At 35.4% G+C, this 13,181-nt stretch overlaps 2 protein-coding genes across 11 annotated transcripts in view; one reads left to right on the top strand and one right to left on the bottom strand.

Moving 5' to 3' along the window:
- Nucleotides 1–4,062, top strand: part of dab2ipa (DAB2 interacting protein a) — an 89,419-nt gene extending 85,357 nt beyond the window's left edge. For all 10 annotated transcript variants that reach the window (XM_052564240.1, XM_052564241.1, XM_052564244.1 and 7 more), the window contains one exon: nt 509–4,062. In XM_052564240.1, the coding sequence (XP_052420200.1) occupies nt 509–676 (168 nt within the window). In that variant the 3' untranslated portion in view covers nt 677–4,062. The remainder of the gene's footprint in view (nt 1–508) is intronic.
- A 1,685-nt stretch (nt 4,063–5,747) lies between these two features.
- endog (endonuclease G) lies at nt 5,748–12,594 on the bottom strand. Its single transcript, XM_052564260.1, has 3 exons — nt 11,912–12,594; nt 6,517–6,626; nt 5,748–6,377 (listed from the first exon to the last, which is right to left on the bottom strand). The coding sequence occupies exons 1-3, from the start codon at nt 12,455–12,457 to the stop codon at nt 6,101–6,103; spliced, it is 933 nt and encodes a 310-aa protein (XP_052420220.1). The 5' UTR covers nt 12,458–12,594; the 3' UTR covers nt 5,748–6,100.
- Between the last annotated feature and the right edge of the window lie 587 nt (nt 12,595–13,181).

The following is a 13,181-nucleotide window of genomic DNA, read 5'->3' as shown; positions in this document are numbered from 1 at the left end:
CAGCAAGGATGCATTCAATTGATTGCGTTCAATTGATCAAATTAGTAGGGTCATAGCGCCCTCCTGTGTTTGGTTTAGATTTCAGCATGATGTTGTGAGCTGGTCTCTTGAGGTTTAATGGTGTTAATGTATCTGAAAGTTTAATGATGAACGCCTGTGTCCTCCGGGGACAATCAGTGTCTCTGTAAACAGTTTGATGAGCATAAAAACCACCCACTGTGGACTCGCTTTAGCACTCATCAAAATCATTAAAGACTGTTTGCATCATAAATTTAGTTTCTAAAGACAAGGAGAGATTACTGCTATCGCCGCATGAATTTTAATTTAAACTCTGTGAATTCCTTTTATGGCTTTTAGACGGCGTAATGAGTCCGTGATGTTTCAAACTAGAGAGTGCCAGTCACCTTGCGTCTGTTACGGAGAAGAAAGACTTTAATTAAACATTAAATATCATGCACTGTTAATCACCTTCTCCTATCTGACCTCCATTAATGGTCACTCCCCACAGGAGAAGAGAATCGCTTCCCTGGACGCCGCAAACGCCCGGCTAATGAGCGCCCTGTCTCAGCTGAAGGATCGTTACAGCATGCAAACGAGGAACGGCATCTCTCCCACCAACCCTACCAAGCTGCAGATCACAGAAAACGGCGAATTTCGGAACAGCAGCAACTGCTAGCGTGGACGCAAGCACACAACACAGGCCTGAGGGTCTAGTGATGGACAAGGGCTATGGGTAACTGTCTTACAATACGGCGGGGTCCCTAGGACTGGGTCGAAAATAACTATTGGGAACGAATTGGATAGAGTTGCACAATGTTGTTTTTTCATTCAGAATATAAAGGCTAGTGTGTCTTTTTGAATCCTTTTAGATTATTAGCCACACACAGATGTCCCATGATGCTTCATTCATAGCCCTTGTCACCGATGTAAGCCGTGAGCAGATTCTGTATCATCTCTAGATCTGAACTGTGCATATGTACCTTTTGATTGGACTTGGCATGATAATAATGTAATTATTTGTTGAAACACTATTTTCCATTTGACGTAAACATCCCTTTCTTATCATTTTTCTTGCTTGTGTCACTCCAGGGCAGCAGTAGCACAAACCGCTCACTTTTTTTGTAAGGTTAAAGAGAGGACTTTTAAGCATCGCATTTTGTTGCATACTTTTTTTGTATGTGCTTAACATTTTAGTCTGTACAGAGGCGATGCGCCTCTTTAATGTATATAGTTTTTTATGGGCTTTTCAGAGAAAAGAGATTTCCTTTTTTTCGTACAGTGTGTATTTCCTGTGCTGAGGTCTGCTGTACTTTATTTAGAAGAAAAACAAAACAAGCTCCGATTGTATATTCAGGTGCTGCTTCTAGACCGGGCAAAGACCACGACACACTTTAGCCCCTCTGCTATCAACGCCGTGGATAGAAACGTCCTCGTACTGCTTGCTGTTGGCCAGTATTAGACTCCGTATCCAACATCGCACCTGCAGTACAGTCGGTGTGTCCCCCCCACGATGTCTTTCTTCCACTCTATGCACTTTCAATAGCATTAGAATGGACCCTTTAACCAAAACCTGCTTCTGTGGACTTGTTATAAAGGCTATTCAGAGCAGCAAGTACAAAGCGTATGGCATTCAGCACTTGAGTTGATGTGTGAAGGGTACGTGGCTGGGTTTTTACTTAAAGGTTGTGATGTTTTCTGCTCTTCAGATGCAGTTTGCATCAAACGAGTAGCACGGCAATAGTTGCATCAACCCTGCTGCTCACAGACCCTTTGCAAGCAGGCGAACTTGTTTTAGCTTCACTGAACTTTATTCAAATCAGGTTCGTGGAGAAGAGTTTGAAGACTGTCAGTGTTTCTGTATGTATAAATATTCACATCAGTTTATTTGGGACAATAATTTTGGAAAAACTGCAAGGGCGAACCACATAACATCATGTATAAACATCTTTTTTTTGTATTCTCTCTGTTTTCGCTATTTTATTATTTTATTTTTATCGTAGAAGCTCAAGAGAATTTATGCTCTGTTTAACTATTTTTTTTAATTGATTTATTAATTTATGTTTTAAATTATGTTTAGTTAATTTATTTATTCAACTACATTTGTTTTTTTTTTCAAGCCCAAAATTAAGAGTACTGGTTGAAGTCTGAATGAGTGTGAACTGAACAGAAGTTGAGCTCATCTTTTCCGCTTTCCTAGCTTTGACGGACATCAGAAGCCTACAGGAACACACCTTTCCGCCACTGACCAATAACCAATAACAAGTTATTGTTATGAGGCTTGTATTAAGTATAGGAAGACACTATATTACCGTATTATTAAAGCCAAATTTAGTATACACCTTATTAATGAAGCATACATTGTACAAGCAGGCAGATGAACCCAGAATATAAACACAATGTGCAAAGTTGTGTCAAATCCATTATAAAGAAATGGCAAAAGGCGTCTGCTTGCCTATACAAAGTATGAACAGTATCATCATTTTAAAATATTTTCACATCACTCTTTTAATAAATGAAGGTACTTTAAGTGTTTTTCACATCAAACATTTTTGAATGTCCCAATTTTTTTAGTGATTGAAATATTGAGGCAAATGGCCTTTTCCCCCCACATCTTTGATTTATTCTTTTAAGAGGTGATCTAACTCTTTGTGGTTTGGAAATGTATGGAAAGTTGACAGGCGTGCACTGCAGTACCTTGGATGTTTTGCCCTTCAGGTCTTCGAGCCAATCACATGACTGAAAACTATGAATTGTGATTTAGTATATCCGGGTGAAATGGCTTCTTGAACGAGAAAAAATGTAGGACAGGACTTGATTTTGTTGACGTGGAACTGTTTGCTAACTGCTGTGTTTACATCTGAGAAGAGAAGAGATATCATTGCAAGGGGAGCACATGAGGATGCATGAATTAAATAATAATAAAAATAATGAATCATTAATAGTAGAGACTGCAATATTCCGTAAAAAAGAAGAACTGACCATTTTGGTTTCATGGTGATTTTTACATTTCTTTAAAGTTGAAGATTTTTGGGGGGGATGTTACAATACCACTGGTGTGAGGTTGAAGGAAGAACTGTCCGTTTATTCAAACAATTGAGTCAGAGAATCCTGTCTGAAAACATTCATTGTTTTTGCAGTTTCAGTTGGTTAGGCTGGTGATGCAGAAATTACATAATTTACTTTTAAGACTTACGCTAAGGTCTCATTAACCACTGTTAGGCAAGTTTTCACAGGCAAAATCAAATCATTACAAAAGTAATCTGTAATTTCATGTGTGGGCGATACATTTCCCAGTTTGCAACGGGTACAGGTTGATGACGTGAATTCACCACCGCTGACCTACAGAAAGCTGCTTGGTTTGAAAGTGACTTCTGTGTGAGTTAGGCTTCATGTATCACTGCATTATTCACAATAAACAAATGACCTATTTTGCCTGTGAACTTTTGCAGAAATAACTTGTTTTAATACAGAGAAATTGAAAACAAGCAAATAAAACATGTCTGGACTTCCTGAAAAATACACTTTTGAAGGCAATAGTACAGTATGGCACATTAAACAATTTTTTTTTTTTTTTACACATTGTGTGAGTCAAAGGGCTGCTGTTTAGTGTCACTTAATTTAAAGACAACTTTTTCCTGTTTGGCATGATTATATATCAGAAACCATGTAAAATCCCCACAGTGTTTTCTGCTTTACCTCTACATCTTTTATATGTGTGTTTCAGAGCTACGCTGATGGTTTTGCCACATGTACATACATGATCAGAAGACATACCAATATATTAGAATTCATTTGTGTTGAAGAAAATGTTCAGTGCAATTCATGTACAATTGCCTCTAGAATTATTAAAGTTTTATTTAGCTATTTCAGGGTTCTTACTTTATTTGTTAGTTTACTGTACAGTCCAAGAAAAATACTGTTGTTGAGAAAAATATATATTGTTTCACCTGTGTAAAGTTAAGTAAATGCTATGGACAGAATGTATATATCCATGTAGAATGCCATTGTCAAGATGGGTGCACTTCAGTGAGTGCCATTCAGAATAAAAGCAAAGTATTTGTCCATGAGTGTCAACACTTACGTCTTTCTTAACACATCAGCTGCTATAATAAAATCAAATATTTGTGATGTATAAAAAAGCAAAACCTTTTATATTTTATAAAAATACACTGCTACTTTTAAAATGTAAATCAATGGAGAAAGATGTTTTTGTGTAATTATAACTTACCAAAACCTTGACCTCCTCATAGTGATCTCTATTAAATGTTGTTTGAGACCATAGTGCCATCTAGTGCTCTTCAAGTGGGTGTGCACCTAGTTTTTTTAATAGATTTTTTTTTTTTTAAAGGCAGATGTATATTGAAATACGATATTGATCCAGTTTATAGCATTTATGATGGTGGTCCAAACAACTGGATCATATTGACAATGTAGATTTGAATCTTCTGGAAAGAAATAGCAGTGCTTGAAGGTAGGAAAATAGCATATGCGATTATATATAATTATATATATATATTATAAGTATATATATATATTTGCTTTAATTTCATCTTAAAAAAATAAAATACATTTATGTATTCCTTCCCTTTGTAACTTGTACTTATCTGAACAATGCCTGTAACTTGGAGCACTTCCTGTGTTTGCATCTTAAAGAATCGCTTTACAGTAAGTCGATTTGGATAAAAGCGTCTACAAAATGACTAAATGTAAATGTAAATATATGAATACAAAGACCTGAAATATTAAAATAATATTCGTGATATATACTGTTTTGACAGAATTGTTCACCAGTTGTACATATACATTTGAATTCAGGAATGTCCTCCTTTTTAATATTAAATAATATGCAAACAAAACAGCCTCTTACTGATTTCAAGTCAGCCTCAGTAAAAGGGACAAAAAGAAAGGTAATTATGCAAGAAATTATTTACCAATCACGATTCATGAAGGTTAATAAGAAAATAAGACCAATCGATTGCACTATGCAAATATGCGATGACGTCGACAAGGCTGGTTGCATTTTGAACGCCGTCGACGAAGAAGGAATGGAAGGTTTATAAATTTCAATTTAATTTCGAATTTCGTTGACTACAACTAGATTGCACACCAAAGACAGCTAACACATACAGTTTGAATGGAGCAGTTTGGACTGAATTAAGAGCACAAATGTCACTTTATATGTAAGGTTTGTTTACAACAAACTAATGTTTGATGAATGTCGATGTCCAGCAAATGTTTGTCACTGATGCTCGAGACCCGAAACAAAACATGTCACTCAAAAGGTAATCTGCCTTCAGTTTCGAAGACAGTTTCCACTTTAAAATGAACCAGATATGATTGTTAGTTACTTTGTAGTCTGTTTTATCCCAGCACTCAAGAATTAACAAAGTATATACACATTTTGTAGGTTATCACAAACCGTGTATAAGTTTCTGTGGCAAAAATATAAACAAACTAATATTTAATGCTGGGTGAAAACTTCGCTGGTACTTCACCAGCAGTCATTTTCAGTGTTTCTTGTTTTTCTAATTGCCCATTACCTTCAACTTAATTCATCCTCAAAATGTAAATTTTATACTTGGGTATATAGTTCAATAATGTGGTAAATTATGGGCTTGTGCATTTTTAATGTGGTGACAATCATGAATTTATGTTATTTTCTTAGAGGATTAAAACAAGATATTGTTTCTAAATACCATTCATTTCTGAATCATCATCATCAAATGTGAATAAAAAACACAAATATGATTTTAGACTGGTTTTATTTCCAGTAGTACAAATGACATTTCACAGTTGAAATTAAAATCTAATTTCACACAGAGTTTTGGCATGGTTAAAAATCATATTGGCTGACATCTAAAAATAGTAATGATACAACAATCTCTCCTATTAAGCAATAGGCTAAAGCATGAGACTGTCAGCATGTGCCAGTGACTGATCTCTCTCAGTAGTTTTACCACATATATTGAAATATATTGTTTTCCACATATATTGAAAATTAAATAATTTCCATGGTAACTTTATAAATGCTTGTCAGTGTCATAATGAAACTTTTTGAGGTATTTTCCATTCCCCCTCAGTAATCAGGATAAACTCCTCACTAGCCTGCAGTGATGGCTTTCAGGCTGCTGGTCCTCTTCATGATGTTTGGTACGAACAGAAGTCCAGATGCTCTCTCGATGCTCTCGATGGGAACCAGGAAGCGTTCCAGTGGAATCTTCTCATCGACCGGCATATTGGGCATCACATAGGACCGCAGCTCCACGTCTCCTCTTGGCTTTTCAAGAATCACAACCTTAAAGAAGTGAGTCGGCACGGCTACATGGTTCTTTCCCAAAACCTGGTACTTCACATATATTTTCCCATCAGGTTCCTGTCTGTAGATGCAGGGAGGGGAAAATTAGATTTCAATGTATTAAAATATCAGTTGATTTTAATAGTTTTGCATATCTTGATTTCAGGCTCATTGAAATATCTCGATCAGTGCTCCTCAGGAGCATATTGAGAGGCTTTTACCGGGGTAAGTACAGTGGTCCAGTGCACACGAAGACATTCTGATAATGCTTGGTGAGAGAGCGACAATATTTCTCCAAGTTATTCCATGCATTCTGGTTTAGATGAGGATTCTGTTGGGAAAGATATCAGCAGTATTAACAGCCATAATTTACCCTTACAAAAAAAAAAAGGGAAACTCTTTAAATGATTGGTGGTTTTATGGATTGTATAAAATAATGTGCTCATGGCAATCTACCCTACTCTTTGGTTCTTACCAACACAAAGAATTAAAAAATGAATGAATGACATCCTTTTCAATTCATGAGTAAGAATTTGAATACCACAGAATGAAGAAGAATTTTAATAACCAAAACCAATTTCTTTTTTTAACTCATAATTGATTAGACATTTTATAAATTCAGTACGTTGAATTATTAATAAGAAGCAATTATTAATAAATAGAAAAAAATAAGTTAAATTAATTGTCATAGGTGACTTTTTAAACAAATTTTCTGGTTTATTTTTTTCCTTATTGATTAAATTTAATTTAATTTATGCATTTAGCAGACGCTTTTATCCAAAGCGACTTACAGTGCATTCAGGCTATAAATTTTTACATATCAATTAGCATATTATTAATTATGATTAGACATATCAATTCATTATTTGATAATAAACAAATTATAAATAAATATTAAAAATAAATTAAATCCATTATTATCGTTGGCATTTTAAACCGTGTTTATTAATATCTATTTTTTATTTTCTGATATATATAGACATTTTGATTGACATTGACACTTATATTAATTCAATAATGGTTTTACTATTAATACTAAACAAATGATTTGTAATAAAAAATAATTTAAATACATTTTAAGAGGTCTTTAAGAACTTTACGAACACTGATTATTAATCTATATATAGGTTCTGGTCATATAATTAGAATATAATCAAAGAGTTGATTTATTTCACTAGTTCCATTCAAAAAGTGAAACTTGTATATTATATTCATTCATATGGAAGCATATGGGTAGCATTATTCAATTTGGGATGTAATATGCAAAATGACAATGCAATATGTAAAATGGCAATGCATTTCTGTATTTACATTTACATTTTCCAATACATTTGTGCAACGTTTGGTGCAAAATGAAAATGAAAATTAAATTACATAAGTTTAATTTGCCATTTCATACACCAGTTTTAATATGTAAAATGAATATTAATTTTAATGCTTTGTAAGTTGCAAAATTAAAATGAAAATGTATTACAGAAATAATTAGATATGTCTAACATGTTCAAGCAAAAACCGTGGCAAAATGATCATTTAAATGCTATTTTTCTTAAATGCATCAACACTCACAGTCAAGACACTTACGATTGCATTTTCATTCAATGACCCGCAATGAATGTAGCAAAATTCAATGTGCACACTGAAAATGCATTCCGAACCGATCAAATCTCCGCCCCCCTCCCGCCCTGTCAATCACTGCGTGAACAAGGCGGGGCTTACAGAAGGTCAAGAGACTCAAGTGAGAGAAAATGGACAAGACAGATGGTCCGTGTACGTTTTGATCATTTCAGTTTATGGCTTCAATATTTCATTCGCACTTGTGGGCGGAGCTGAAACGTTGCTTTCATCTGATTGGTCGAATCGCTCCGCTTTCAGCTCTGTCTTTTTATTCTTTCAGGCAGAATAAGAGTCAGTGCGAGTGAAGCACTGTAATGTCTGAAACCACCGCTCACTGTTAATTAGCATAATATTTGAATCAGATGTAGCTGGGCACATAATTTTTGCTGCTGAAACCTGCAAGAGACCCCGTTTAATTATTGTATGAATATTGTCCCACGCAAATAGTTCTGTCTCTTTGGATAACAGTGAAGTGGAAATAAATAGAGTTAAATTTATTAAATAAAATTAAATAGGATTTTTTGGGAAGGTAAGTCTGGCCAGTTATACAAGCAACACGAGTCAGATGAGTCTGAAGATCTGAGCTGAATTGGGTGAAACATTTAAGTTCTAGTCTGTGTCAATTACTCTCATAATAAATAATAATAATAATGTTAACTGTATTTTTCGGTATAAGTTGCATCAGTCCAAAAATACGTCATGACGAGGGAAAAAACATATATAAGTCGCATTTATTCAGGACCAAGAGAAAACATTACCGACTACAGCCGCGAGAGGGCGCTCTGGGGTAGGCTACAGGAGCACTGAGCAGCATAGAGCTAATTTTACTATTTTTATTTAGAAATTTAACTATATTAATTTTTACAATTATTTATTAACCCCTTACTAGTAACCCCCCTTTTTTGGCATGGAGACCGAAATTACATACCCAAAATAAAAAGGTTTCTGCTCATGATTCTTTCTGACTAGATACATAATCAACCTTTGTTCACAAAGCTGACACTTTAAAGTTTACTGTTCAGGAATCAGAATCACTCAGACTGTTATGATAATAGAGATATATAAGCTCAAACATAAAAACAAAAATAAAAATATAAAAAACATGTTTTAAATGTATTTAAAAAAATGTTGATGTAGGAAATGAGTTTGAAAACACAGTGTAGCTAAGGCCACAAGTCTTCCAAACCTTCATAAAAAATTTCATAATCGAATCTGTAAAACGGTGAATTTTATGAAATATTTTCTAAGGCCATGTCATGTGTGTTTTTAGAGAAGGCTAATCAGATTGATTTATGGCACTTGTCATCTCTATAAGATCTCACATGTAAACATTCCTGTGCTCTTTGTGTATGTTTCACTGTTGAAAGCTGCCCGATTCATTATTCTATTGTTCTCACCAAACGAGTCTTTCACACCTCCGCCAGGTATGACACATTATCCGCATTATTCTTTTATCATTATTCTTTTGTTTTTATTCCACCTTTATTAGCCTTGATTGTGGTTTTTCAGGCTTTACAAAGCAACAAAGCAGCGATCTCACTTCAGTCTCTCTTTGCATTTAGCCCTTATTTATCAAAAGTCTTACTATAAAAATACAACAAAACATTTTCTTACGACCTTACGTGAATTATTGAGACAAAAATGCATTATGAAGAAGAAAAACACCTGCTATTAGTAGCATTGGTGCTAACGTTAGCATCAAGCTACATCTGACAATTTATGAAATTATTAGTACACTTTTACTAAAAACTCACTTTAAACCCCGATCGAGTGTTTACAATAACTTCCTTTAGCGATCAGGGGTGGAATTTGGTCGTTTACTGTTGTAAAAATATGTTATTTGTAGCCTTTTTCATCGCTGCACAAGTTAGCATTTCCGATGTACATTTTCGATTTTTTTTATAAAAACGCCCCAGATCTCAAGAAATTCTCATACCAAGCTTTACTATCGTAATCGCGGGTTTATTGTTCGGATATTTTGTGTGTACAGAGGTGTTTCAGTGTTGTTTTGGCCAGATAACTACCAGGAAGTGTGCAGGAAGCATGTGACACGATGGGGCGGTGTCCAGATATTACACTCTCAGATTGACATTTGGGAAGGCCCAATCGGAGTCTGAGACACACAGCACGAGCTGCCGGCACAGCAAACACATACACAGATCGCTGGGAGAGGCTGTTTATCATCTGATCGCGTAAATCCGTGGAAAATGAATAGAAATGACGATTCTGTCTGAAGAAATATGAAGTAAACATCAGTAAATATATCCATATATCTCCGCAGATATGCATCTTTGGTCTATAAATCCTTATTGACGCTGTTCAGTGAGTCTATGTGAACACAAATAAACCGCTTTTGACGTGACTGAATATGAGTGAGTGGTGAATTTCTATTCAAAATGTGGCATAATACGGATTTATTATTTTGCACTCCTGACATAAATCACTAAATATCTGTCACTGCAACAATGTTTTATCAAAATATTGGTCAAATATCGAAGCTAGAGTCTTTAAACTTTCAATTGATGCATAGTTTGTCCAGATGAAGTAAGACAGTGATGTTTAATGTGCTGTGAAGGTGAAACAATAATAAACTGGGGCCGTCAGCGATGTTTGCACGTAAAGGGGTTAATGTCACACACACACATACCTAGTGCCTTATGACTTAAAAGATGAGAGTGGTAAATGTTACAGACATGGAACTGTTCATTCTATTATTGATTTTTATTTCCACTTCACTTTTATCCAAAGAGAGGGAACTATTTGCACTGTATTTATCAGTGGGACAATATTCATACAATACTACAACCTAGAAATAATTTGCAGGTCTCGACAGCACGAATTATGTGCCCAGCTACATCTGATTCAAATATTATGCTAATTAACAGTGAGCGGTGGTTTCACACATTACAGTGCTTCACTCGCACTGACTCTTATTCTGCCTGAAAGAATAAAAAGACAGAGCTGAAGGCGGAGCGATTCGACCAATCAGATGAAAGCAGCGTTTCAGCTCCGCCCACAAGTGTGAATGAAATATTGAAGCCATAAACTGAAATGATCAAAACGTACACGGACCATCTGTCTTGTCCATGTTCTCTCACTTGAATCCTCTTCTCTCACTTGAGTCTCTGACCTTCTGTAAGCCCCGCCTTGTTCACGCAGTGATTGACAGGGCGGGAGGGGGGCGGAGATGTGGTCGGCTCGGAATGCATTTTCAGTGTGCACATTGAATTTTGCTACATTCATTGCGGGTCATTGATGAAAATGCAATCGTAAGTGTCTTGACTGTGAGTGTTGATGCATTTAAGAAAAATAGCATTTAAATTATCATTTTGCCACAGTTTTTGCTTGAACATGTTAGACATTTCTAATCATTTCTGTAATACATTTTCATTTTAATTTTGCAACTTATAAAGCGTTAAAATTAATATTCATTTTACATATCAAAACTGGTGTAGGAAACGGCAAATGAAAATTATATAATTTGCACCAAACGTTGCACAAATGTATTGGAAAATGTAAATACAGAAATGCATTGCCATTTTACATATTGCATTGTCATTTTGCATATTACATCCCAAATTGAATAATGCTACCCATATGCTTCCATACATTCATTACACACAGACTGATATATTTCAAATGTTTATTTTTTTTAATTCTGATGATTATAACTGACAACTAAGGAAAATCCCAAATTCAGTATCTCAGAAAATTAGACTATTACTTAAGACCAATACAAAGAAAGGATTTTTAGAATTCTTGGCAAACTGAAAAAAAAAAAATAAATATATATATATATATATATATATATATATATATACACACACACACACACACACACACACACAACTTTTCTCTTAATTAAATAGTTATATACCGTTTATATGTGGCATTTTAAAAATAGATTATTAATATTATCCAAGGATAAATTTCATTTGAATTGTACTTTTGTAACAGCTGTTTGCAGAGGCTTGATCAGCTGTTATACAGTGCGTGACTCACCTGTGGTGACACATTGCTCAGGTAGAAGGTGTCATCCATGGCTTTCTGACTCCATTTGTGGTTGGCTGCTGCGGCCAGGTGACCCCTGTCAAACCCACTGCCCTTGTAATCCGCATTGCTCGATCTGTGGTAAACATGAACCGAGTCGTCCTCTTTGAAATCGCAGAACTTCCTGTCCGAAGTCCCGGTTACTGTCTCGGCGTTGAGCTGCTCGATGACCCAGGCTGCAGTCCTGTTTCTGGGGTCGTATGAGGTCACGTAGGACTCTCTGCTCTTGATGTTGGACAGCGAAGGGAAGCCGTACTTCATCACAGCTGTGGATCTGCTTACAGCCACCTGTCCCGGCTGGTACGGGCTAATCTCTGACGCTGCGTCGACGCTCGGGACCGGGATGACCGGGATTCGGTCCAGCAGTCCGCCTCTGTGACTCGTATACCGGTTTTTGTTAAGGCGATCGCCGGTTGCTGTCAAGGTGGCACCGATGCCTATGCCAGCTGTCACTGACAGCCCGGATAAAACCCACCGCGAACAGAAAACACGATGCATAATTCACTCTTAATAAATACAGTCAATTAAATTAAATAAATCAAGTGCAATTATTTGCCCACTAGATTTACATAACCCATGTGAGTCAGTCCCACCGGCTAAAACCATAGACAGTAAAAGAAGCGCGCAGGTCATTTAGTCGCATGTTTATGACATCATGTTTTTTTTTTCTTAAAAAGGCAGAGCACCGTTTCAGAATTAAAGTTACAGGGTCATTCCTACTATGCAATACGTTTTCATGTCGCAAACACTTCTAAATAGAGGATAATATTTTGTTTAATTATAACTTCTTTTTTATCACTGTCACAATAAAATTAAATAATTTTTAGTAATTTTAAACTTTGGTTTGAACTGGTGTAGGCCCTACAAATTTACCCTTTTAAAATTAAAATATCTTTTTTAATTTTACTCTATTGCAAATGTTTATTTCAGAAATAGTTTACATTAATTCACTGTTACATTTTTAAATGTGTTTTCCTGTGTCCTCAAAATCTCTTTCAATCCTGTTATTGTTATGTGTTATTCTAGTATTTTTGATGTACTGTTGTAGTTTATTCAAATGTAGAAGTTTGAGCTTTTAATGTTTTGAGCTGTTACCTTTTATCTTCTGTTTTATTATATGACATATTATTTCGCATAAGAAAAAAAATTGGGAACCTATGACTCAAATGCTAATTCTGTTCTGGGTTTTAATTGAAAACCAATCCCCTTTTAGCTATTATCA

The sequence above is a fragment of the Carassius gibelio genome, chromosome B8 (genome assembly GCF_023724105.1).
Source record: "Carassius gibelio isolate Cgi1373 ecotype wild population from Czech Republic chromosome B8, carGib1.2-hapl.c, whole genome shotgun sequence".
NCBI lineage: Eukaryota > Metazoa > Chordata > Actinopteri > Cypriniformes > Cyprinidae > Carassius > Carassius gibelio.
This window is presented reverse-complemented; position numbering and strand designations above follow the sequence as displayed.

What these genes read in the sequence shown, in the direction of transcription:
- endog (XM_052564260.1), bottom strand. Translation starts at nt 12,457, where the DNA reads ATGCATCGTGTTTTCTGTTCGCGGTGGGTTTTATCCGGGCTGTCAGTG. An exon ending in TGAGCAATGTGTCACCACAG is followed by an intron (nt 6,627 to 11,911) that starts GTGAGTCACGCA and finishes CTTTCCCAACAG; the next exon opens with AATCCTCATCTAAACCAGAA. An exon ending in GGACCACTGTACTTACCCCG is followed by an intron (nt 6,378 to 6,516) that starts GTAAAAGCCTCT and finishes CTGCATCTACAG; the next exon opens with ACAGGAACCTGATGGGAAAA.